The sequence below is a fragment of the Anarhichas minor genome, unplaced genomic scaffold (assembly GCF_050575085.1).
Source record: "Anarhichas minor isolate MPS153535 unplaced genomic scaffold, ASM5057508v1 ptg000055l, whole genome shotgun sequence".
Lineage (NCBI taxonomy): Eukaryota > Metazoa > Chordata > Actinopteri > Perciformes > Anarhichadidae > Anarhichas > Anarhichas minor.
Genome location: NW_027466501.1, coordinates 1,485,205 through 1,509,150, shown reverse-complemented (window position 1 = coordinate 1,509,150; position 23,946 = coordinate 1,485,205). Strand labels below are relative to the sequence as shown.

Here is a 23,946-nt window from a genome sequence, read left to right as displayed (position 1 = left end):
TCGAGCGCTCGTTGACGTATTATGTCGTTAACTAGCTCTGACAACTGGCTACCGGGACTTTTTCCTGGAGCTGGAGAGGAAGAGGGTGAAAGAAAAAGAGGCCTTCCCCTTTAAGGTCGGACGGGCGGCCTTCTGGATAACGCGCGTATGCAGGCTGGTCTCAGCAAAAGCTACAGAAAAGAATGAGCCTGCAATTTGTCCCACAAAATGATTTTGTATGCTCTCCAGGAATTTATGAATGAGCGCGTATAAAGCACAGGAGAGCTGCTTGAACCCATTCAGCGCCGCTCTCAGACTCGTCATCATTGGAGAAATTTGCAAGAACTTGCGAGAACAAAATAACATAATCATAAATAAATGTCTGTTTTTAGTAGAAGCCAAAGCTTTACTTGCTATTTAAAATCTCCCCGAAATCTTCTCTGACCCTGGGCCAGGCTCCCAGCCAGTTTTACTAGTTCACAATCCTTCACAAACGGGTGTTGCTGATCACTAAAGTCAAGCTTGTTGCTGCATGTTTGCTGAACGCTTTGGGTGTTGACTTCCTCGTGTCCTCTGTTCTCCAGTGACCTAGAAATTGTTCTTCCGCCGTCATCGCAGAATATCTTCCAGTCCCTTAAATGCACCTCGAAGGAGACGAGGAGCAAGGAGAGAAGGAGGTTCTGGAGGAGCTGAGAGCGAGGAAACGGCGGTGTACCCTTTGCCAATGTCTTTTAGGCACCCGCGACATAAAAGAGGCGTGACACAGAGCTGGAATGATGAATAATACAACTTTGGAGGGACTCTACAGATGTAACTGATCCTTTTGTATTGTGTGTGTAGGGCCTCATTAGGTGCTGCTCCAACCCCGTTCCTTAATGACATTTCACCTTGATTCTTTTTCTTTTCATTTATCGCTCATTTCTGCTTCTATTCTACGTGTACAGAAGTAACTCATGTATACAGTGGAGCCTTGAAGCAGCTGTTAGATATCCTCAGTGTGCTGACTACTGTGTCTTTAAATCATAGATGCACAAAGTGCTGACGCAGATTATGGACATAGACACATTACTGGAGGTTCTGATGAGTTGCACCTTCCATCAAACATGACTGAAGGTCAGAAATGAACTCAAAGCTACAGTTGGTAACTTTAACACAACTAACTTTTGGTCATATTATCCTGACAGTAGTTGCTTTTTCACATTTAGAGCATGAACTAACTCCGAACTGTAGACTCTGGGATTAAATAGTTCTCACCGTCTTGTATTTAATATTTAATGCAATATGCTAATATTATTGCTTCTTTGAACTAAATTCATGGGAAAGATGGACTCTCCCAGACTCCAAGTGTTTACGTCAGCAATGTTCTGCTTGTTGTTAACGTCCTTTGAATGTGACGTCAACACTAGAAGGCTATTTTCGCATTCACCTGCTGAAAAGGGAAGTTTCTCTGTGTTTACATAAAATCTCAGATTAATCTGTACAAAACGTTTTCTGTGACATCATAACTAGAAGAGAAAACAAATGAAAACAAAAATGTAGCGAGGGTCATGAGAGCTACCGACCGCTGCATCTACAGTATCAAGGTAACGTTGCGGCCACTAACAGGGTTTATTTACCCGCCACTGACGGGCTCCGGTTGTAATTATAAATCGAACTCAGAGAGAATAAGAAGGTTTTACTTTCCCTTTCACTTGATCCTGTCTGTCTGTTATTGTGTCAAAGTCTCGAAGAGAAATGTTTGAATATCGCCTTGTGTTTATTACTGGAGCACGCATGGCATTAAGACAGAATACACTCATTAACAGCAGAGGGTAAAGTGCAGCGGACCTTGAGAAGCGGATGTCGGCCATATTATCTGCCCAGATAATTGTTTTGCTGCTATTAACTTTTCTACCGAGGCAAAAAAATAAAAAAATAAATACAGGAATGCAAAACTTCTTTTGTTTTGTTTTGTCATGCATTTGGTTGCGCAACCCTGACAATAAATCATACTTGAATCCTCAATTGAACTTCCAGCTCACAGGCAGGTTTCAGCGTCACTCAGACACAGAAACATGAGAAAGTAGGGGTTAGCTTCAAAAGTTACACTTTGAAACAAATGTGACTAGATGATTTTATCAGTCTTAAATATGTCTGGAGGGGATCTTTGATGTCTTTCTTTTTTCTGCTGTCATCTGTGACAGAACGTAGCTAAACATGTTACCGAAATATGTTTTAAATGTCAACAGAGTTAATAAATGCATTTCAGTCTTTAATGTTGATCCCTTCAAATAAATATTCAGTTCAGTTGTGTGTGCGTGTGTGTCCTCAGACAACCCAACACCTGTAGCTCTTTATCACCTCCATATAGTAATCCCCCCCCAGGCAGTGAATCTGTCTTCTTTTACTGGGACATCACCCCCCCCCCCACACACCCCCTTTAAACTATTAAACCTATGAATGAACTTAAAGGGACAGTTAACCCCAAAATAGAAAGTATTTTTATATTTTATATATATTTTTACTCTTAATCCACAGACTTTGTTGATACATATATTAAACTGCAGAGAAGACATCTCTACGGACGATATCTCCAAAATTAGGCAAGTCACACCTAAATGTATATATATATATATCTATATATTAGTTGCTGGCTAACTGTACAGAAACATTACCTGAAGGAAAAATGAAGAATAATCTTATTCTTAATTAGCTGGCCGGGCCACTGTCAGACCCTCAGTTTTCAAAGGAGGGTCTGAATTCACCAATGTAGCCATTCACCATGATTGCGTGAAAACAGGTTGGACATTGAGTTACAACGTGTTAAATACATAAAGATGTAATGCGATCTCTGCACTGATTACATTACAGATCTTTAGAAGGCCACGCTGCAGCACTTACTCCCAAAACATCTACAGATGCCTGTCTAAAAAACATCAGACAAGCAGATTGTTTTGTTCCGTCAGTCCGCTCCGTTCTTTAACTCTCTCCATCTAGCCGGTGACAGGCCTGCACTGTATAAGCGCGGTGTCAGTTGCTATCAAATTCAGACAACTGAGGAACAATAACGTCGCCTTTCTATTTTTAACTAGAAAAATGCCTGAAAAAGCAAATAGAATTGTGTCATTCTAACCAAAGACGGGGGCCGTGGTGAACGAAACTGAAAGCCATTCAAAATAATGTGTCACTTGCTCAAACACGTCGATTTAAATACACAGCTGAGACTGATTATGGATGACGGAGGAAAAACCTTTCATCTCTGGTGTTTATGTGCTTTGGTTTGTGATGGACATGAGTGTGAATGAATTACTGTACATGCAGGGTGAGTGCACTAACACACACAAGTCCCGCACACTAAAACCTGACAAAATACAATGTTAGTTGTGACGGACAAGAGTCATAATTCAAATTCTCCAACGTAAAACATTTTAACATCTGACAAATGCTGTCATAAGCGTGGTCTTGATGAGTGTGTGTGTGTGTGTGTGTGTGTGTGAACACAAATACGTCCTACATTCATATGCTCCTCAGTCCAGGTGTTCATTTTTACCTGACGAGGTCCTCGCAGATACAGATTACATAACACCTCTCAGGGATGTACAGGAGCACTCAGTCATTTTAAACCTACGTTGGTGCCGGAATGGCTGCACTTTGTCTCTATAACTATTTTTCTGTGTGTGTGTGCAGACTCACTCATCTCCATGTATTCAGGCGTGAGGCCTTCAAAGGGAGCCAGGGCGTAGTCCAGGTTCCACTGCTGTGGAGGCCTCTCCTCCTCCATCTCCTTCTCCGCCGGTCCTTTATCCTTCAACGCGCGCACCAGCTTCTTCAACTTCCTGTCAGGACGGAGGGGAGAAAAAAAAAAGTTTAAAAGGGAAGTCCTCCTAACATTTAGTGGGTAAGAGTGTGAAATAAAAACAATAAATCTAATCTGACATAAAGAAATGTATACAAAACTGTGAATATTGTTTACAAATGTAATGCAGCAGTGACTGAACAGGTAGGAACGTGATCTAATGACAGACTGCTGTGTGTTGCATTGCCGTCAGGTGTCTTTTTTGACATTATTCCAGGACGTGTCAGAGTTGGACGCTTTGATTTGAAGCTAGAGACGCTCAGACTGTCACTATATCCTGACAGAAGTACATGAGACGGATAATCTGTGAAGGAATCTGGTTCCTCTGCCTCCTGTCAGTGCTCCTAACGGCATTTGCAAGATTCCACCGCGGCCGAAGAAAAATAAAAGGCCAATCAGAGCCGAGGAGTCTCTAACGCAGCTGTCAAGCGCTGCTAGTGGAGGTCGTGAACTCAGATCAAACCGCCAAATTAGGCAGCGCTGATTAAATATGAGTAAAGATTCCTTTACCGCGTTGCCTATTTCTCACCTGCGATGTTTTCAGAAACATATTTTCGTGGCCGGATCAAACTTTCTCTCGCAAATACCATTAGGAGCACTAAAGAGGAAGCAGACAAACTTAATGTGTTCATAGATTACCGGTCTCATGCACTTCTGTCAGGATACAGTGAGAGTTTGAGCAAACATGACAAAAAGTTTGTATTTATTAAATTGACCAACTGCAGCTTTGACAACAGTCATAACAGAGTTGCTCTCATTTGTAGGTAAGTGAAGCAGGGTGGTACTGGCGTACGGGATGTGCACTCAGTATACTTTCCCTGGGACATGAGAGACAGACGCACCACCTGGACTTCTTACAGAAACCTGGACGCCAGCGGAGAAAAGCAGCCAGTAGGCTGGTGTTCGTGGGAGAGCACAGAGAGAGCCAGGTACGGTACAAAAGCGTTCCATGTGTGTGCCTTGGTGGGAATAATTCCAACTCACAGTACGTGTGTGCATGTGAACCGATGCATGTGTGGCTGTGTTTAATGGACAACACATTATCGGGTGTGGCAGTGAGTGTAAGTGTTGCTGTGCATGCACGTGACTGTGTTTACTGCGCTAATAAAAACTCTACCAAGAGCAGCTAAATGCCTGACTGCATTATTAATGTGGTTGTCACACACACACACACACACACACACACACACACACACACACAGTATGGCACATTCAGGGAGGCAGTGATAATCTAAGTGTTTACTGTCCTTTAAACACACAAACAGTCACGTAAAGTAGATGCAGACACGTCCACAACCATACACACACAGTCCTGTTCCCTGCTGCTGGTCTCAAAGGAGATGAGAGGTTTCGGATGTAGGTCAGGACTCTTTTTGACTCTCTGTGTGAACGTCTTTTGTATCAACTGCCCTGTTTTACTGCCGGGTCAAGTGACCTGTGGAAAAGTGCGAGGCCTCACTCAAAAATGTAACAATTTCAATCGGCTAATGAGCCAGTTAGTATAAAAAAGCATCAGGTTATTTCATTCAACCTGCACATATTTTAGCCTTTCAGACAAGCCAAAGAACTCCATATTTTCTAAGGAGTTGGGTTTTTAAACGACACTCAAATATTACACTTACATCCATCAGAAACATGACTCCACATGGAATGATGTCTGCTTGATGTGTAAGTAGGCTAATGTTCACCAGGTAAACCATAAGTATCATAATTTGGACATCATTTTGGGGCTGTGTTGTTGTGAGTATGTAGGTATTTTTCTTCCCTCTAGTGGTCAAAATCACTTAATACAGCTTTAAATAATGAAAGAAAATAGGAGTTTGGCTTTGATTCAGTACTTATTGAATTTAATGAAATACATTATGACAACCACCACAGCAGCGTTAAGTACACTTAACCAAATGATGTATTTGTCTTCTCACTGTGCGTGATATACCAACGGTTTTCAAAGTCTGACACTGTGGACTCTCTCAACACCCACACCCCACGAATGAGGTTTTACACTGTGGGCTGGAACTTGAGCCCTGTTGTTTTTAGTCTGTTTAGTAGATTTTGACAAATTGGAAGCGTAAGAAGTATGCAGAATTAGCTATTAGCAGCTCCTGTTGGCAGCCTCCCCATGTATGTACAGAAAACTATCACTGGATTACTTTGAAACTGAGGAAAACCTAAAAACGGGATTACTCTAAGTTTTCAGAAGCGTCTTTTTAAAAAAAAGTATATCACGCAGCATCTTTTCCTCAAACCGTCTCTCCCCCGCTGCAACACACAATGCACACAAACTCAATTTGAAGTCCACATTTCAAACCTCAATATGTCACAGTACGTTAACGGGACTGTCCAGGGCAAAAAGTACGCCCTTGTTAAATAATTCAACGAGCCATGGCCGCTCTGGGCCAGTCACTTGTATTGGTCTCATGGGTGGGAGCTCAGAATGAGGCTGCTGTGAAGTCTCAATAGGCCTGATTCCTCTCAGGGAGGATGTGGTGGTGACCTCAGACTTCCATCTTTAGACAGGAGCTTTTAGGGTCGGGTACAATGGTTTGAACCTCTGATGCACTGCCTGAAGTCTGTGTTTTTTTTACTGGTGCGCTCCCAGGTGCGAAGGCTTTTAAGTGGATGAATGTAAAACAGATGAGTTGATGGTATGTAGACGGTATGCACCGCGGCTCGCCGATCCCTCGGGACGTCCTGGAGAAAAGCAGCCGTGTTTGATGAGGCTCACCTGACGGGACGGGAGGTCAAGCTGCGCTCACGGCAACCGCTACGGTGCGGCCCTGAGGCCAAAAAAGGCACCTCTGTTGTGTGACAGTTGCTATAAACAGAGCTGACCTCTGACCCCTTTTGGGATTAGCATGTAAGAGCTGAAGAAGAAGAACCACCGTGCGGACATGGGAGGAATTTTATTAGAACAAGAGGGGAATTAAAAGTGCTTGGGAGCGAGCATGCGTGTGTGTGCGTGTGTGTGTGTGTGTGTGTGTGTGTGTGTAGGTACGTGTGTTAGGTGTCAAAGAATGAGGCCATAGAAGTAGCGTTGGCTATTCAAACACTTCTGCGTTCCATGTCTCCAGATTTAGAAAACTACACACCAAGTGAGCACATACAAATAAAGAAGTAATGCAGTCTACTCACGGGATGCCGATCTCAAAGATGTTGTTCTGGATCAGCTGCTTGCCCAGCATGATGATGCTGAGCTGAATGCACAGCTCGATGAGGCAGCCTCCTGGCGCACACTGAGGGAGACACGCACCTCGTTTGTACATTCATTCATTATTGCGTTACCTTTTACTCATTCAGCCAAATAAAAGGAAACACGGATACAAAGATGGGTAACGAACCTCTTCCATCCGATAATCGTTGAAGACGTACACGTAGTTTCCGGGTCGACCAGCAAACCTGCGAGAAAACCCACAATTAGGACTGAGCAGCTCCACGCAACCCATTGGGTTAGCTGAAACAAGCCCTGTCACAGGACTGTTTCACAGGACAGCGCTGCACTAACACACTCCTACGCACACACGCGTAGGACTTACCGTCCCTTGAAGAAGGCCACGTAAAAGATGGGCGCGTATGCGTTCATGAACTTGAGCAGGAAGGCTTTCAGGATGAGACGCTCCTCAAAGTTGGTTTCTGTTTTGGGAATCTCTGAAAGACAGGTGACGTGGAACTGTAAGAAAGATTTGGCATGGTGTTGTTTTGTGAGGACGGCAAGCGGGTTGGAGAGAATGTCAAAGGCGCTTAATTTCAGTGAGAATCCCGCGTATGTGTTTGCACATGTAAACACGATATCTTGTTTTAAGAAGCCGGGATAAGCCCCCAGCCCGTTTATGAGAAACCAAAATATGCCAGCTGGAGTACTCCGAAAGAAACCGACAAGCTGACACATCATCTTTAGTTTGTTTTTGAAAAAAATAACAGAATCCAGTAATGAGGAACGGCGTTACTAGTATTTATCGTTAACGTGTATATGAATAACCCAGTTTCTCTGTGCTCATGTAAAGATCATATCCCGTATATGATCATAAGCAGGATAATCCTCATAAACGTGTCATTTATGTGCACGTTAACACAGTAATTAGTTGAGGTATTGCCTCCACACGACTCTACACGCGGAAACAGCTAAGCTGGCGGTTTGCAGCTAACAGCGCTAACAAATGTAGGGGAGCATATGTTGAGGTCTGGCTATCATTGTGTTCGTGTTATCATGTTCAAGGTTTTCTTCAGTGTGTGTCTTTAGTCCAGGCTGGTAGCAACTGAAGGGGTGATTCTGTCAGTCTGACTCTTGAATTTGAGTCATAAGATGATCACTGTGCTGGAAGTAGGTTAAAATACTAGCACTTTTCACATGGCATATCCATGCACTCTCTCTCGCTCTCACACACACACACACACGCACACACACACACTCTTTCTCACACTTCTCTGTCCCATTATTTCCCTCTATTTCAGAGGTTTTGAATATGAATGTAAGTGTGGTTGAAACCTCCTGGGATGACTGATGGGATGACTGGAGCGTGAAAACATCAAAGTTTCATCAAACTGTCCACCAAGAAGCAGAAAGACTCATTTCTGTGTCTCGCACACACAAATACTCACGGATACTGATGATGATTACATGAAAACAATTGTGACTTTTGTGCTTTTTTTAAACGTTTTCAAAATATGGCATGATAATATGGTAGGATAATATTATCGTAGGATGGTAGGATAATATTATCGTATCGTATCGCATAAGAATTTGAATCAGGCAAATGAAAGCTGGATATTTAGCAGATATAAGATATGTTGTAAAAGTAGCATACCCCTGATGACAAACTGTTTGCAACGTATTGGGTTCTCGAAGTCGCCTCGCTATTAGAGCAAATGACCGTTTGTATTTCTGTACCTAGCTCAGTCAGCCACAATGCCACGGCACCGTAGATTTCGTCGAGGATCAGAATAACAACCAGGTTGATGATGACCGCGGTGGCCGTCACCGTCACCCGAACATTGGACTTGGTCTCCGGGTCGGGGCTCATCGCCATCAGGGCCGACACCGTGATGCGGTAGATGATGACGCCAAAAACGGCTGAAAACGTCAAGCAAAACTGGGAGCAGAAAGGAAGAAATAAAAGAAAATAAATAAGTAATTTCTCGACCATATTCGTCTGATAGTCGCAGTGCCGAGGCAGGAATTAATATTTCAAAGACCACATAGAAGTAGGTCAATCATATTCTCATTTATGTACATTAACTGTGTCTTTATCTTTCCATTTAAAGTGCTGTCATCCACACATACTGAGCAAATGTATGATCCTAAGCAGAGCATTAGGCAGCTTTGTATGTACGAACCATAAAGAGGATAGAGGAAACGTTGATGAAGTATCCAGGAAGACGGTCTTTCCAGGTCAACTTCTCTATGGCAGCCTGACAGGGAGGACAGGGGGAAACATGGCAGGAAAAGAGAGATGGAAAAGTTGGCAGTCACACATACAATGGCCGATGCTTTATTAACTTTTGTTTGGGAAATCGGTGATGCGGAACACAGAGCCGCCTACTGAGACATCATAAACGAGAAGAAAGGAAGAAAAATAAGCTTTTTTTCCCCCCACATGTTTGCATTGATTAAAAAAAAGCTAATCTATCTCTCAAGTGTGAAAAGCATTGTCACAGTTAATTGTACTCCTTTCAAACGGTTCGTAAAAGCCGAATAGAGAGTTGAGCAGCATCTGCTATTCACCGCCTCCACAGGAAGTGCTTCCACGTCTCAAAAGGGAGACATAAAGGAGCACAATGGTCCGTTTTACAGTTTGCATCCTACATTCAGAGACCAGCTGGGAACAAGTGTTTTCCTTTCCAGGCACTAATATGGGGATTTAAAAAAAAAGAGTGTGCATAAAACGTGGATCAGTAAAGCCATCGTTTTGAATATGTGTATTAATTATAATTGAATAGTAAAAGAAGGTAGTAAATTATTTAATATAAGGTAATTTTGCTGTGTCATGCCTGGACTCTTTGAGAACTTTATAAGGCAGTCTACCTTGTATATCTGGACAAGTAATCACCACCACGACAGACTGAACTAGCTGACCTCTGACCTCCCTGTAGAGGGCGAGGAGTGGCAACAAAAGTGAAGATTGTAATGTTATTTTGTGCTCCTTCGGGAGATGAAGACAGAAAAATCCAAAGACTGCGTTGTGAAAGCGGGATTCTGAAAGTTCTGAAGGGTCCGCGGTGCTCAACAGGGAGGTAGAAATAATTGCTGACTCCACCGTCATAGTCAATCTAATGAGTGTTTATGGCATGGGATCCCTGAGATCAAAAGCAGTGGGAGATACTTATATGGGCAGGCAAGGGTTTTACACACAGACCACAGAATGATGCCTGTACGTTGAAACGTCTTCAATATGCAAATGAGCAAGACAACAACACCATCTTGTGGATACACTGGCACGGTGCAAGCTTACTCTGTAGACACGGACATTTAACATCCACACAACAACCTCAACGTCATCCAACACAACGCTCTTTACTTTAACGCGGTTTTGTTGAACCTGTAAATAGTACATTTTAAATAATATTAATAATTGAAACATACAGTATGTATATACTGTTTTATATACGGCCACTGACTGCCTGCTGACTCCTCACTCACTACTCCTAACTGGCCCCCGGCCAATAGTGATAACACAGCTGAGTGCGTCTCCGACCCCGCCATCTTTTGCCCCAGAGATAACAGGGATAACAATTTGCAGCGTGAAATGAAATAATCCCTCAGCAGGACATGTTAATAATTCTCAATAACCAAATGTCAATGCTTTTTTAATGTCCAGCCACAAAAATCGGTTTATCAAATATAACTTTTTGGGGCCAAGGCCTTAATTTCAAGCAAGACACTTTTCAGCTTTTCTGCTCGTGTCTTTTCTTTTTTTAAACAAAGGCACACATACAGGTTGACTAACCTCAGGGAAGGACTTATTGGGGGACGAAAAGACCTTCAGACTGGGAGTGTGAGTGTGTGTGTGTGTGATGGTTGGTAGGGACAGCCGTCACAGTGAATAGCTGTAGTAAATGGGTCGAGTGTTATATTTGGCTTGTTACCTCCGTTGAGGAAAGCCCAGCAAAGCCTTCATCTCGAGACGGAGACAACCTTTATTTCTCTAGGTCACTTGCTCCCTCTGCTCATCCTCCTCTCTCTCTCTCTCTCTCTCTCTCTCTCTCTCTCTCAGCATTCGGAATTATGTGCAAACTTGATACAGTTAGATATGTATCTACACACTAGCGCTGCACAATAAATCCTTTCAGCACCAACAATGCGATGTGCGAAAGTGATGCTCACATATAACTTGTTGCAAGTCCAAGTTAAGTCTCAAGTCTTTGGTCACAAGTCAAGCTATTTTGGATTACTGCAGAAAACACGCTCGATGGCAAACAAATGTTAGTGATACTTACGCGCTTTGGTCAGAAAGATAATCTTCACAAGTGAACGGCGCTTTTATGATTTTTGAGGCATTAATGCAATCGGCAGAAGTAGAAAGCTAACTTTAGGCTAGGAACAAACTACTCTACAGTTGCATGAGCGTGATTATGCACAACGAAGCTGTAAAAGCAGACTCGTCGGCATGATGACATTTAGTGCTACTTGTTAGCAACCGCCTTTTTTTAAGACAGCTTCAAAATTTCCACATCGGATATTTACGCACCAATTTTATATCGTAGAACAACAATTTCAAATCTCTTCAGCTTGTGTTAACCACAGACCGCATTTCCGGCATCTAACCAAAAACCCACTGACTTGAGACGAGGTGCAAGTGCAAAAATGCTGACTCATTTCCGTGATTTTAGGGCTCATTCCTGCTACATATATTCTGCTTGTTTTAAAATATTCTCTGTTCATTATGTCCACTGATATCGTGTCAGACTGCCTGACCTGACCTGACCTGTGCCTTTAGAATGAGCGCAGTACGATTCATCCACCCGATGGAGAGACACACCATTCTGGCACATGGAAGGCTGAGGATAGGCGCCTCCATGCCACGCAAAAGAAAACAGACGGCTGGAATCGACTGAAAAATGAGAGACACTACTCCAGAGACACTGGAGTAGCCATTAGCAGTGATGATATGCTCTCAAACACAAGTGTTGATCACAAAACAGCAAAGGTAAGACATAATGTAAAACGTTTTAAAGTTTCTTTTCTTCGGCTGCTGGTTCAGTGAGTTAAAAGACTTATACTGTTGGAATCTGTATTTTGGCTGCGTGTTCATTTAGTTGCTCGGTGTTTTGTGTTTAGTTGGTAATCATGAGCTTTTAGCACAGCTTCTTCCCGTTGTGTAGGATGAATGTGTTGCTACGTGTTCAACATGTCCTTATTTGGTGTTTGTTGCAATTACACAATGCAATGCGTCACATTTGATCGTGGAGCTCTCATGTGGTTACTTGCTGTTATGATGTTGAAATAATTCATAAATAATCGTCAACCAGTTAAGAAATGCAAGCAAATGAAGATCTGGGTCATATAGCTAAAATATTTAAAATGATCCTGTATGTAAAATCTTATTTCTCACATTATTAGCGCCGACAGCTCCTAATTTAAAATGATGTGAGAAGTCCGTCACTGAGGAACAGACGTGGCTTCCGTTATTAAATAAACCAGAAGGAACTGCATGTCCGTCATATTATATCCAGACACTTTTCAAAGTGCCAGATTGCTAAATGAATGTTATATGATTTGTAGCAGTCATGAAGGCGTGTCTATTCGATAACTGTACGTCAGTGGTGTTTGGTACGTTGACGTCTTGTGATAACAGGTAAATAAACACTTTGCTCATTCTTTGTCAATATAATCTCCAGATTTGATGCTACAGTACATCCACTGTCTCAGGTAGCAAAAGCGTGTGTGTGTGTGTGTAAAAAACAGAGAGAGAAAGAGAGGTCTGTGTCGCCATAGTGACGTTCCCTAATCTTACCCCTGGCTTCCTGCCCAGCATGCCTCACTCCCACTCAGCCGCCCTCCCTCTGTTTCTCTCCATCCCACTGCTTCTTTATTCGTACGTCTCTCTCGCTTGTCTCTTTCTCTTTGTCTCCGCTCAGGTCTCGCTAATGGATGAAAACTGTGTCCTTGGCGTACTTGGCGACTATTTTCAGCTGCGGACTGATACACATTTGGTAACTAGAAAGTATTTGAGGCTCAAATAAAGTTCTTGCTTTTCAGACTCACTTGTTGACCTTTTCCCTCTGCTTTGGAAGAAAAACACTCCACCTGTTGGAGCCTCTGTGTGTGTTCATACTGACTGTATTTGTACACTGCACCCTCACTGCTGGCCAACATACAGATCTACAATAATTGAGATGTTTCATTCGAAAAATGAGAGGCCCATCACTGAGATCTGAAGCTCTCAAAAGCCAGTGGTGATACAATAAGGTAAATTATTAAAGACCTACTTACTACACAGGGATCCGTCTCTGGAAATATTTAATTTAGATTTAGATATCCAGCAGACTGCTTTGAATGAAAACCGTCAGTTATTATTGATGTCGTTCTTCTGCACAGTGGAAGAGATGAGCTGTGGGTCCAACTTCAACTAAGAAACAGACCCAGAAATAACACTTCTGTCCCACAAAAGACACTTCAAAAGATTATTAAGGCTCAGGTAGTTGCTGTGACCATCAGATATCTGGAATAATGTTTAAAATAAAAAAAATAAAAAGAATGCAAAAGAAGTTGCACAAACAAATACCTGAGGACTGTAGAAGCCAGAGGATGGGACAGGAAGAGAAGAACAGATAGGCAGCAGCCTGCAGGAGAGGGAATAAGTGGAGAGGAAAGGAGAGGAGAGGCAAAGGGAGGTGAGGAGGAAGAGGAGGGACGAGAGGAGAGAGAGGAAGGCGAGAGGAGAGGAGAGGAAGGGTTACCGGTATTCCTGCAGCCATGGCAGACAGTAGTTTTTGTCTCCATCTGTCCTTCCCTGTCACTGTCCTGTCCTCCTGCTTCTCTGGCTGCGAGACAGAGGGACAGGTTACACACACACACACACACACACACACACACACACACACACACGCAGACAAAGAAAAACACATTCATGCATAATCAAATGTAAACATCTGCACAACCATGCCATTTTCTGACCATCTACTGTCTCATTTCTATGAATATAGTTATATCATTAGCAGCTATAGACTAAACTATCTGATGTATGTATCTCTCTATGTATCACTATATGGCAGCAGCCTCTTCACACTAATAGAGTTCAATGCAGAAAGCCAGTGTTTTTAGGTGTGAATATCAACCTCTTCTCATGACCACAGTCCACTGGGACTGTAATAGATAACATAGAGGCAAAGAAGCAATCAGATTAGACAAGTCTGAGTGGCCATAGTATAATTGGATTTATAAAATGGGTAGCCCAAATCGAGGTATCTCATTGGTTCACATTTGGGATGTAATACCCCCCATAACACTGCTATGACATCGAATTCCTTTGACGTGTGTTGTCATGATTGTTTAGCGACGGGGTCACAGGGGGGGATCACTTCCTGTCCTACGCGGGTCAGGGCACAGACACGAAGTCACAAAGTATTTAAAAAATGGAAACATTGAAGTTCTGTGGAGGAGCGGATCGAGTAGTGCCCATCTCCGCAGAATAATCCACCTGCTAAACGACATGAAGCGCTACGTAAAGAGGAGGTTCCACAATGTGGCCCAGAATATGTGACAAGCAGGAACGCAGCAGGAATACACTAACCCCTGCCTCCAGCTGCACGATGCAGAAACTACCTGATGACACCAGGGAGATCATGACTGTAAAGGAAACCTTTCTCCAAAGCTATTGGCAACCAAAACTCTGGGACTGGAGAAAGCAGAGAAATATCCTCAACACACCTCCACATATCACATGAAGGCAATCCAAATCAATGCAACGCTAGCCAGTGAAGGAAAATAGAAATATGCTAGCTGCTAGCGTACGTTCCATAGCAACTGCCTCGTCATCTTACTGTGAACATTATTATTAAAAATATATACAAATTGAACTGTGTTTATCACTTTCATATTGCCATAAATAATCAACCATTTCAATTCCTTTTCCGGAAACACAGCCAGCAGGTGGCGTGTGTCGACACCAGTGGGATCCTCCAGGTTTCCTGTACTGCTGTCCTCAGATCAGGGTTTGGGATGTTTGTGGCGGTTGGTCGCGCGCCGCGCCCAATCAGCTCCTGCCTCACTCGGGCCGTGGCAGGAGGCCATCTGTTGCCCAAGCGACGTGTATGTGGGCCAATGGGACTCAATGTGATTGACCCAATTTCCAGAGGGGAATCTAGATCAATCCCAATCATCAGATTATCACACTAATGTTTGACTCACGCTTTGGAGAGCAAACTCTCAGGATCCATCTGGTTCATCGGGAGCCGTCCGATTCCAAAATGTGACGACTGAGCCAGGTGGAAGAGTCTCATGACCAACTGATAGCGGTTTGTTTCACCCACAGAGCGCAGTACAGTATTCGCAAGGCATGATGGGAACATATAGTGTGTGTGTCCGTGTGTGTGTCTGTTTTAAAACCTGTTGTTGCTCAAATTAATGTCACAACATGCAGTGAAATAAGAGTTTCACTGTGTGATACCTTTCCATTGGTATTGCTGACAGTCAGGTCCAGCTACGAGAATGGAAGTCACACATGTTCCGTGTTTTAGTTAGGTACGTAAACAGGCTTTGAGGGAAATGTGGTCCTCAGCGTTTAGATAGCAAGTGGTTCCCTACTTCGTTCTTTTTCTTCTTCTTCTTAGTTTTCTGCTTCCTCTGCCTCTTCTGGAGGAGGATGGTCTCGTATTTTGGCCTGGGATGTTCCTGAGGAGAAAGAGTCAGATACTTGTATAGTATGCACATGCCAGTGTCTCCAGGAACTGGTATTGTACAGCAGGAGTAATATTGGTGCTGACATACAGCATGTGCTTCAGTGAACTTCTATGAGTGTGTGTGCTGCGTGTACCTCGTCCTCCTCGATGCCGGTCAGATCCCAACTGAAGCTCAAACTGATCTGGCGGCGCTTCCAGTGCTCCAGGAACAGCACCGCTACACACACACACACACACACACACACACACACACACACACACACACACACACACACACACACACAACCAAGTCAAATGATTTTGATGAAATCATCCACTTTTAGGATTCATGGGTTTGGCGGTGATCGGCTGATCGCTGATGTGACTGCTGGTTAAAAGAAGCTCATGAACTGTTGCCCACTTTTACAAACATTACTTTTGCAAAGTCTTAAAAATCCACACCATGAAGTTACCAGAAGCACTGGTTTTATGTAATCTGCAAAGTTCAGTCTTTTTTTCAACTTGAGTAAATTATTTTCTGGAGCTTCCAAACTCTTAAAAGTTCTGGAAAAGGCTTAAGTATTTAACACACTACCGTTTCCAGTGTCATCTATTTTTTTTTCAATGACAGATATCCATATTTTGTAACGGTTTAAACTGATTTTCAGGAGGATTTCCTTTTGTCTGCAGAAATTTAAAAGCTGTTTTGCTAGAGGAGCATGCTGTTTAATACCAATTTACAGTAAACAACATCCTCTCGTGGCATGGACAGCTCTCACGCTTTAGGTGTTGAAAAAAGAAGAGAAAAAGTGGATGGAGTGTGACGTATTTGGGCTGCAAACTTTACATTTTAGATTGTTTTTAATATATTTGCTGCATGCCTTACGTTGTTTTAGCCTGTTGCTCTCTACAGGACTTGCACTGGAGGTGCAGGAGGTCATAAGATGAGACAAAATCAATGAGCGACTTAAGCCCACCTGTTCACACACACACACACACACACACACACACACACACACACACACACAGACACACACACACACACACACACACACACACACACACACACACACACACACACACACACACACACACACACACACACACACACACACACAACCTCACCCCAGAGGGACATGAAGATGGCGAAGAAGACGGTGGCGGGGTTGTCAAAGAGGTGTGAAGCCCTGGCGGTGCCGCAGGCCGTGCTGAGCTGCCAGAAGTCACAGGCTCCGTCGCACAGAGGACACATGGTGAAATTGAGACGCTCGTCACACATCTCCAGACTGGGGGGGGATCAAATGTTAAGTCACAGAGCACCAAGATCTGACAACAAAAAAACAAAAAAGGACATCCTTGTGTCTGTGTTAACCATTAGAAATGAATGGAACTTTAAACACGTTAACACAATACAAGCTTCTCTGCTTTGACCCGATTCGTAGTCAGTGTAGGTGGAATTATCAACCTTTTGCTTCATGACACACACACACACACACACACTGCCAGCAGTACCTTCTGTGTTCCTCCCACACAAGCCTGTCTAAAGCCAGATACAGCAGGTATCTGGGCAATCCCTGTCTGGTGTGTGTGTGTGTGTATAACGGCATGTGTGTGTACATTTAATTTGTGGTGGGAATAAATCATGATTGTGCTTCTAATGTGGGATTTTATCTGGCATCATTGTCACTTAAAGGTATAATATGCAGCATTTTGTTTTTGAGAGAGAGAGAGAGAGAGAGAGAGAGAGAGAGAGAACAGCGATGGTCGTGCGGGCTAGTCATTGGTTTGAGATTATTTCATAGCGTTTACGCTCTAAAGCACATTTTAAGACAACCACACATTACAGTCTTTTATCCAGAGCGATTTACAATTCAGATTATATCTGATTCATACACCGTTACGGGAGCAATTTTGGGGTTAAGTGTCTTGCTCAAGGACACATCGACATGCGACTAGCAGAGCCAAAGCCGGGGATCGAACCGCCGATCCTCTAATTGAAGGACGGCCCCCACATGGCGCCCAAATTCTCTTTTCTGACGCCAAGGAACTTCCTGAACACAGCAAAGAGGAAGAAAGGAGAAAATCCAGGCAGAGGGCGTGGTCTCTGCAGATACAGGCACCGCCACACACTTCTAGTGGGTCAGAAGTGATGCTCGAGAAGGAATATTTTCTATCAGTCTCTACATTGTTTTGTTTTGTTTTGGAATTAAAGTGCTGCATATTATATCTTTAACATCTTCAAAGTGAATATCAGTACTGTGATGTGAATTCTTGAGTTATGGACTTTTGTGTGGTCACAGTGACCTTTGACCACCAAATTACGCTGTCGCCGGTGTAAAAATTGCAGTACCTGGGTATGTCAGTATCCACTGTTGCCACCCCATAGCAAAACACAATGATTCCCACTATGGAGGCCGGTATCAGCAGCTGAGTGTAAACACCGAGCCAAGCGAAGTACAGACCGATCTTCTCCCCGAAGTACTTCCTGCGGGGGTCAGAGGTCAGGGATTAGGAGGGGAAGGTGCCAGCAGCGGCCATGGCAAAATAGACTGTGTAGACTTAAACAGCACGCAACACAGGTGTGAGAACCCTCATGCTGAGTTTGATCCTTAAATAGAGTAAGAAGCAAGCCGACGTTTTATTTAGGGCTCTCGTTGTTTACGCCGAGTGTTTCACGAAGCACTTCCTTTGAGATTAGGGTACAAGCTCTGCCTGCTATGCTAGGAAGACTCTGCCTGCTCAGGACTGTGTGGTTGACAAAAACAAAAAGCCCTCATAGAAACAATCCAAACTGTTCCAAACTTGGGCAGGAAATCTATTGGTCATGTCGGACCCCTTTAATCATAATAAGAGGCTTTTCGGGGTCTTTACCATCCTTATACGTGCTCTTTTGATTGGTGGTACTATTGTTCACAATCATGGAGTGAACAATACTGTCTTAATCATTGATCTTTTGTGTTCAAAGTGTAATATTCTCCTCCTCAATTTTGATTTAAAAGACAAGTTCAAAGTCTTTTTGAATACACACATATCCGTGAGGTCAAAGGTCAAATCCTGCCAAACAACAAAAGCCTATTAGCGAACTACACTAACCACAATGCACTGCAACGTCTTATATCTTGGGTTGACAATTAGATGAAAACAAAATCGTGTGGCGGTGCTGCGGCGACATTACCTGACCAGATCAATGGGCTGGTACTTGTAAAAGGCAGAGTATCTGGCCCACTCGTCGTGCAGAACCTGGCAACAGATGGGAACGAGTCAGTGTGGGTGTGAGTTGTATGCTTACTAGATGTAGCAAGTCAGAAATCAACAAACTATCCTCCGAGGCCGAGCTGATCCGGAGGCAGAAATAATCTGATTGGTTGAGTTAAACCTCAGCAGATGAAGTCAAAGAACAGTTTGAGTAACACTTTGCCAAAGCCAAGAGAAGGGAGGGAAAGGAGGACCACGATAAACGATCTGGTTTATCGTGGTCAGTCAGAAGTTGATGTTTATGCTTGTCATTTATATTTCGTTTGCTGTTGTTTTGTGCTAACCTACACTCCAAAAAACTGTTTTTGTTTAGCTCCTTCCTTTGAAATTCAAGTCTGCCGACGGATGTTGTTTTCTGCCTTCTACGCAGCTCCGTCTGAGAAATATTTGTTGAACTTAAATCCCAATCTGTGGCGGTGTTACACAGATGGGATGGAGGGACGCGCTCAGAAAGGAAGAAGGAGAAGAGATGAAGATTACGTGGAGGGAACTAGTGTCTAAAAAAAGAGGAGCATCCCTTGCTTTCCAGCGAAATGAAAAAGTCGCGCACAGCAGACTTTTGCATATTTTCTATTACAACCATTACTAAATGGCTCCAGCACTGTATCACATTAGCAAGGTCACTTTCTGAGGAACTAGAGCAGTGGCAGTCTTTTTGTAGTTTGGTCATTAGACGGACAAATGAATGGGAGGAGGAGAAGCGGAGGGAAGACGGGAGAGATGAAGAAAGATGGAGGGATGAGAGAGGAGTCGTCTACCTGTCTGTCGCTCCTCTCCTCCAGCTGTCCGATGACTTTATAGTCACCCTGAGGAGCGAGAAGAGAGGGTGAGTGCAACACAGGGATGCAAACGCACACAAATCTATCACAGACAGCACACCGTGCACACCTAAACACACACAATATGAATATGGAACTGGCTTTTAGGACTGCACTGGTTAAACTTTACTTTTACCCATTGTGCAGCTCTTTGCTCTGGTGTCTTTAGAGGACAAAATGTCCTCGTCAAAAAAATGCCATGAAAGTATAGATTCATACTATTTTAAACTTTCTCTGAGTTAAATCTTTTAACCATCTTCAGTCCTGATCATACCTTCCAAACATTCATTTGTTTTCAGAGTTTTAACCCTTTTAATGATATAATGCCACTGTTGTTGTGGGGAAAAAAACATTGAAAAATGTATTAATTTTCTGTATACTAAATGCTCGGGGGATTTTTTTTGTGTTTTTTTATAATCTGGGATATGTCAATGATGAGTGACAACATTGATTTAGCTGAATTGCATCAAACACCACAGTGCTCCATAATACAACAGGGATGCCCCTAGTGCATGTATTTGCCCCATAGGGCAAACATGACTCAAAGATGACTCAATCTGGTGTCAAATTGTAAAAAAATTGGACATTTTTGTCAGATCGTCTGTATTTTCTCTACAGTTTATTATATACTTTTTAGAAGGGCTGAGGTTGAACATTCAACATTTGAAAAAAATAAAATAAACTCACATTCTTGACAAAATTGATGAAATATGCATTAACACAAAAAATATGCATTGAAAAACAAAAAGCTACGCCCCAAGATGAAAAAAATCACCCTGCAGAGTTTACTATGTGTCTCTCACTTACTAACCTTTCAATTGTTTGAGGACATCTCATCATAACATGACAATGCAGTTGAGAGCAGGGATTGTTGTGAGCCCCCTTCCTAGTTTGTGCCTCTAATGTGCTTGAAGATAGCTATAACATTTGAGAATATTAGCTTCAGCAGCTGAAGATCTTTTCTTCCATTCTACATTTGTTTGGCCTCGTGGCTACAGAAGCAAAACGCCGCAGAACCTGCATGCACCTGTCGCACAAAAATACAAAATGCAGGATGCAACGAAGCTTCCCTGCGACTCCTTTTTCAAGCAATCTTCCGTTCTCCGCAAATTGAATACCGCTGCGAAATAAACTGAAACCGATGGGCGTCTGCTGGGAATTCCCGACCTCACACTTACATCGTGCAGAGGGAAGGCGGCGTCATACACTCCTTTAGCTATCAACGTGCTGATGCCTGAGAGAGAGAGAGAGAGAGAGAGAGAGAGAGAGAGAGAGAGAAAGAGAGAGAGAGAGAAAGAGAGAGAGAGAAGAGACATTATAGACAACCCTAAGGGAGTATTTGAACATCACTCGGGGGTGCTTTTCTCCTCTTACCTTGTCCCCCGGATCATCATTGAATCCTTCGTGTAGCTTTATATTTTACATTCTAATCATGTACTGTATCCATTGGAGGGAAAGGGATGATGGAAAATAACCGTAATTCAACCTAAAACTTCAGTAGTAGTTTGGGCGGGAGAAATCCAAGCCGCCAGTGAAGTAATAGTTGAGTCACTGACATTAAGGAGCGAGTTTACACCAAGTTTGCACCGAGATGAGGCGTGAAATGAGGCACCTACTGCTATTTATCTTACATCTAGCACTGCAACACTGCTCTGTGTGCAGTGCAGACATGAGGTCGCGCACCGTTATAACTCTGCTTCTTGGTGTCGAGGCGCGCTGGGATTTCGGTTACGCAGGTGCCGCTTTTAGTCCTTGGAAAATGTTCATGTGTGGAAGCGGGTTTGGCCTGACCCTGCGAATGTCACGCTGACACGTCAGATGACCTGGCACACTCGACCGGCTCTTTCGTCAAAGTTATCGGTGCCTCAAAAAAAAGGGGGAGGGGGATGCAGTGATTAGCCGTGCTGCTATTATTCGAAACTCACGACACGCAATACAAACGTATGAATGCTCACTCAACCGGCTAGATACAACTTCAACTCCCAGAGGCGCCCCGCTTCAGTCTCTGCCTGACCCAAGAAGTGTGACCCACTTGTAGAGGAGATGGAGAGAGACACGGGGAGTGGGCTCTGTCTGTGTGTCTGTCTGTGTGTGTGTGAGGCAAAATGTGGACACCAATAATGAAAAGGGAAGAGAAAAATAGAGGTTAAAGAGATGCAACTCTCATTTTCTTTCCCCTTCTTCTCCTGCGGCACCCTCAGTAGCCTCTGGCTCAGACCTTCTGCCGTGGTGGGACCGCCAACCAGACATATGGTGGACACTGGAAATGAAACGGGCTCATTTCTAAATGGGACTGGTGGGTCTCATGCATGCAAAGGCAGCTGTTCTCTGCATATCATAAATGAGCGAAGCCACTTTCTAAGAACCGCCCAATGGGAACGGTGTTGCTGCGAAGCCCAAACAAAACAAATTAGAGTTCAAAGGAGGCACTCCTTGTTTGTCTGACACTCCGCTTGACTGCACCTCGCCATTTACCCTGCGCTGTCACAGCCAAACATCTAACACAATGCGCCTGGTTTTAATGTTACCCTTAAAGGGACACAACCCGCGCTTTTCACTCGACCACTATCTATCTGCTGATCGAGATGTTGTCCATTCTCTGTGACTCAACTGTCACCCAACTTAGAGCTGGGATTTTAATTTACCAGGCTGTAGATGGTTCGTAGCAAAAACTGCCAATCCAATCAAGTTTCACAATACTCCAACCTCATATTGACATATTGTAGAAATTGGTTATAAAGCAGATCTAGGTGCTGTTAATACTGTGGAAGTATCATAATGCTCGAATCTAGGGAGAAATTCACACGTATGCGAGTCGTTGTGATGTCACTATACAAGTATAGCTAAACTCGTACACAGTGAGTCCCCCAAAAACACTGACCAATCAGAGCAGACTGGGCTTTTTCGCGAGCGAGACTTAAAGAGACAGGCGCTAAAACGGAGCGTTTCAGGAAGAGGGTGAATGCGGGGTATATTCAGACAGACAGCGTGAGAAATATAATGTGTTTTATGAACCATAATGCAAGTAAACATGTTCTAGTAGAAAACCCTAAATACAAGTATGAACCCAAAATTGAGCATGATATGTTCCCTTCAAACTGCTTTTGACCTGATGGAGGATAGTAGGCTACTCATGTATGATAAAGTGATCGGCATCACAACATATCTAATACAAAGGCTCATAAAGCACTTTTATCGAGCCAAACCAGGTTTTGTTTCCAGTTTTGTGATTCATGACTTCTTCTTTAGGCCTTTGCTCTTTTAAGCAAGGAGGGAGGCCTGAAGGCCAAGGAGATTTAGCGACTTTTGGAGCTAATGACGCTAGCCACTTTCATTGGAAAAGAGTCGGTAACACTGGGCTGGGTTTTTTGGTTGAATCGTTTTTTTAAATCGAGCACACTTTTAGGGTTTACCAACCCTGCCTTGAAGGCTGCAGCAAGCATAGCATTCGTCAAAATGAACCGTACACATCAATGTGAAGAATGCAAAGGACTGGTATGGGCTGCAAATGTCCAGTAACACACGAACACACACTGTCCTTACCTATGGTTTGACAGGTTCGCACACACACTGTCCGTCTCAGGATCTCATATACCTAAGACAGATGTGAGAATATCAGACTGGGGATGCAAGATAATCCTGGACAAACATTGAAGGAGAATCAGATTAAAATCCGGATGAACACTCACTATTCGGCCCCGTGTGGCGTTGTCGAAGAACGTGTCTTTAGATGTGATGTTGTATCTGAAAGAAACACAGCCAATGAATAAAAAACTCAAACACACTTCATGCATGTGTGCACTTTCTGTTTGTACATCTTTACATCCTTGTATTTATGTAGCGCACCACATGCAAACATGCGCATATAATCTGATCATTCAGTGGAATAGTTGTTACTGGATCTTATTTCCTCAAATAATACTGGTAGCCTACAATCACTCAGTATGTAGGATACAAGGTTGGCATGGTGACTTATGCTAAGGTTGTAAAAGTGCATCGTGTGTGTCATAAGCACTCAATAATGTCACAGAACAATATCCATGTGAAGTTTGCTCATATTAGCTAACATTAGCCACCTAAGCTACTGGTACCAAACCCGAGTATGGATGTAATTTTTTCAGTTTAAGATAATTAACCTGTCAGTTATTCTTTCAAAACTTGAAACACTTTAAATTCGGCAGAATTTGTGTGTGTGTGTGTGTGTGTGTGTGTGTGTGTGTGTGTGTGTGTGTGTGTGTGTGTGTG

At 43.3% G+C, this 23,946-nt stretch overlaps 1 protein-coding gene across 1 annotated transcript in view; it reads right to left on the bottom strand.

The window, feature by feature from the left end:
• ano2b (anoctamin 2b) overlaps positions 1-23,946 on the bottom strand; it is a 57,959-nt gene that overhangs the window by 19,027 nt on the left and 14,986 nt on the right. Inside the window, exons 5-21 of the mRNA XM_076076206.1 lie at positions 23,391-23,445; positions 23,245-23,296; positions 20,880-20,935; positions 19,642-19,689; positions 18,804-18,868; positions 17,979-18,113; positions 16,754-16,914; positions 15,784-15,866; positions 15,555-15,641; positions 15,418-15,450; positions 13,709-13,792; positions 9,146-9,220; positions 8,700-8,901; positions 7,348-7,459; positions 7,153-7,210; positions 6,947-7,047; positions 3,652-3,794 (exon numbers count right to left, since the gene is read on the bottom strand). Coding sequence (XP_075932321.1) covers positions 3,652-3,794; positions 6,947-7,047; positions 7,153-7,210; positions 7,348-7,459; positions 8,700-8,901; positions 9,146-9,220; positions 13,709-13,792; positions 15,418-15,450; positions 15,555-15,641; positions 15,784-15,866; positions 16,754-16,914; positions 17,979-18,113; positions 18,804-18,868; positions 19,642-19,689; positions 20,880-20,935; positions 23,245-23,296; positions 23,391-23,445 — 1,550 coding nt within the window. The remainder of the gene's footprint in view (positions 1-3,651; positions 3,795-6,946; positions 7,048-7,152; positions 7,211-7,347; positions 7,460-8,699; positions 8,902-9,145; positions 9,221-13,708; positions 13,793-15,417; positions 15,451-15,554; positions 15,642-15,783; positions 15,867-16,753; positions 16,915-17,978; positions 18,114-18,803; positions 18,869-19,641; positions 19,690-20,879; positions 20,936-23,244; positions 23,297-23,390; positions 23,446-23,946) is intronic.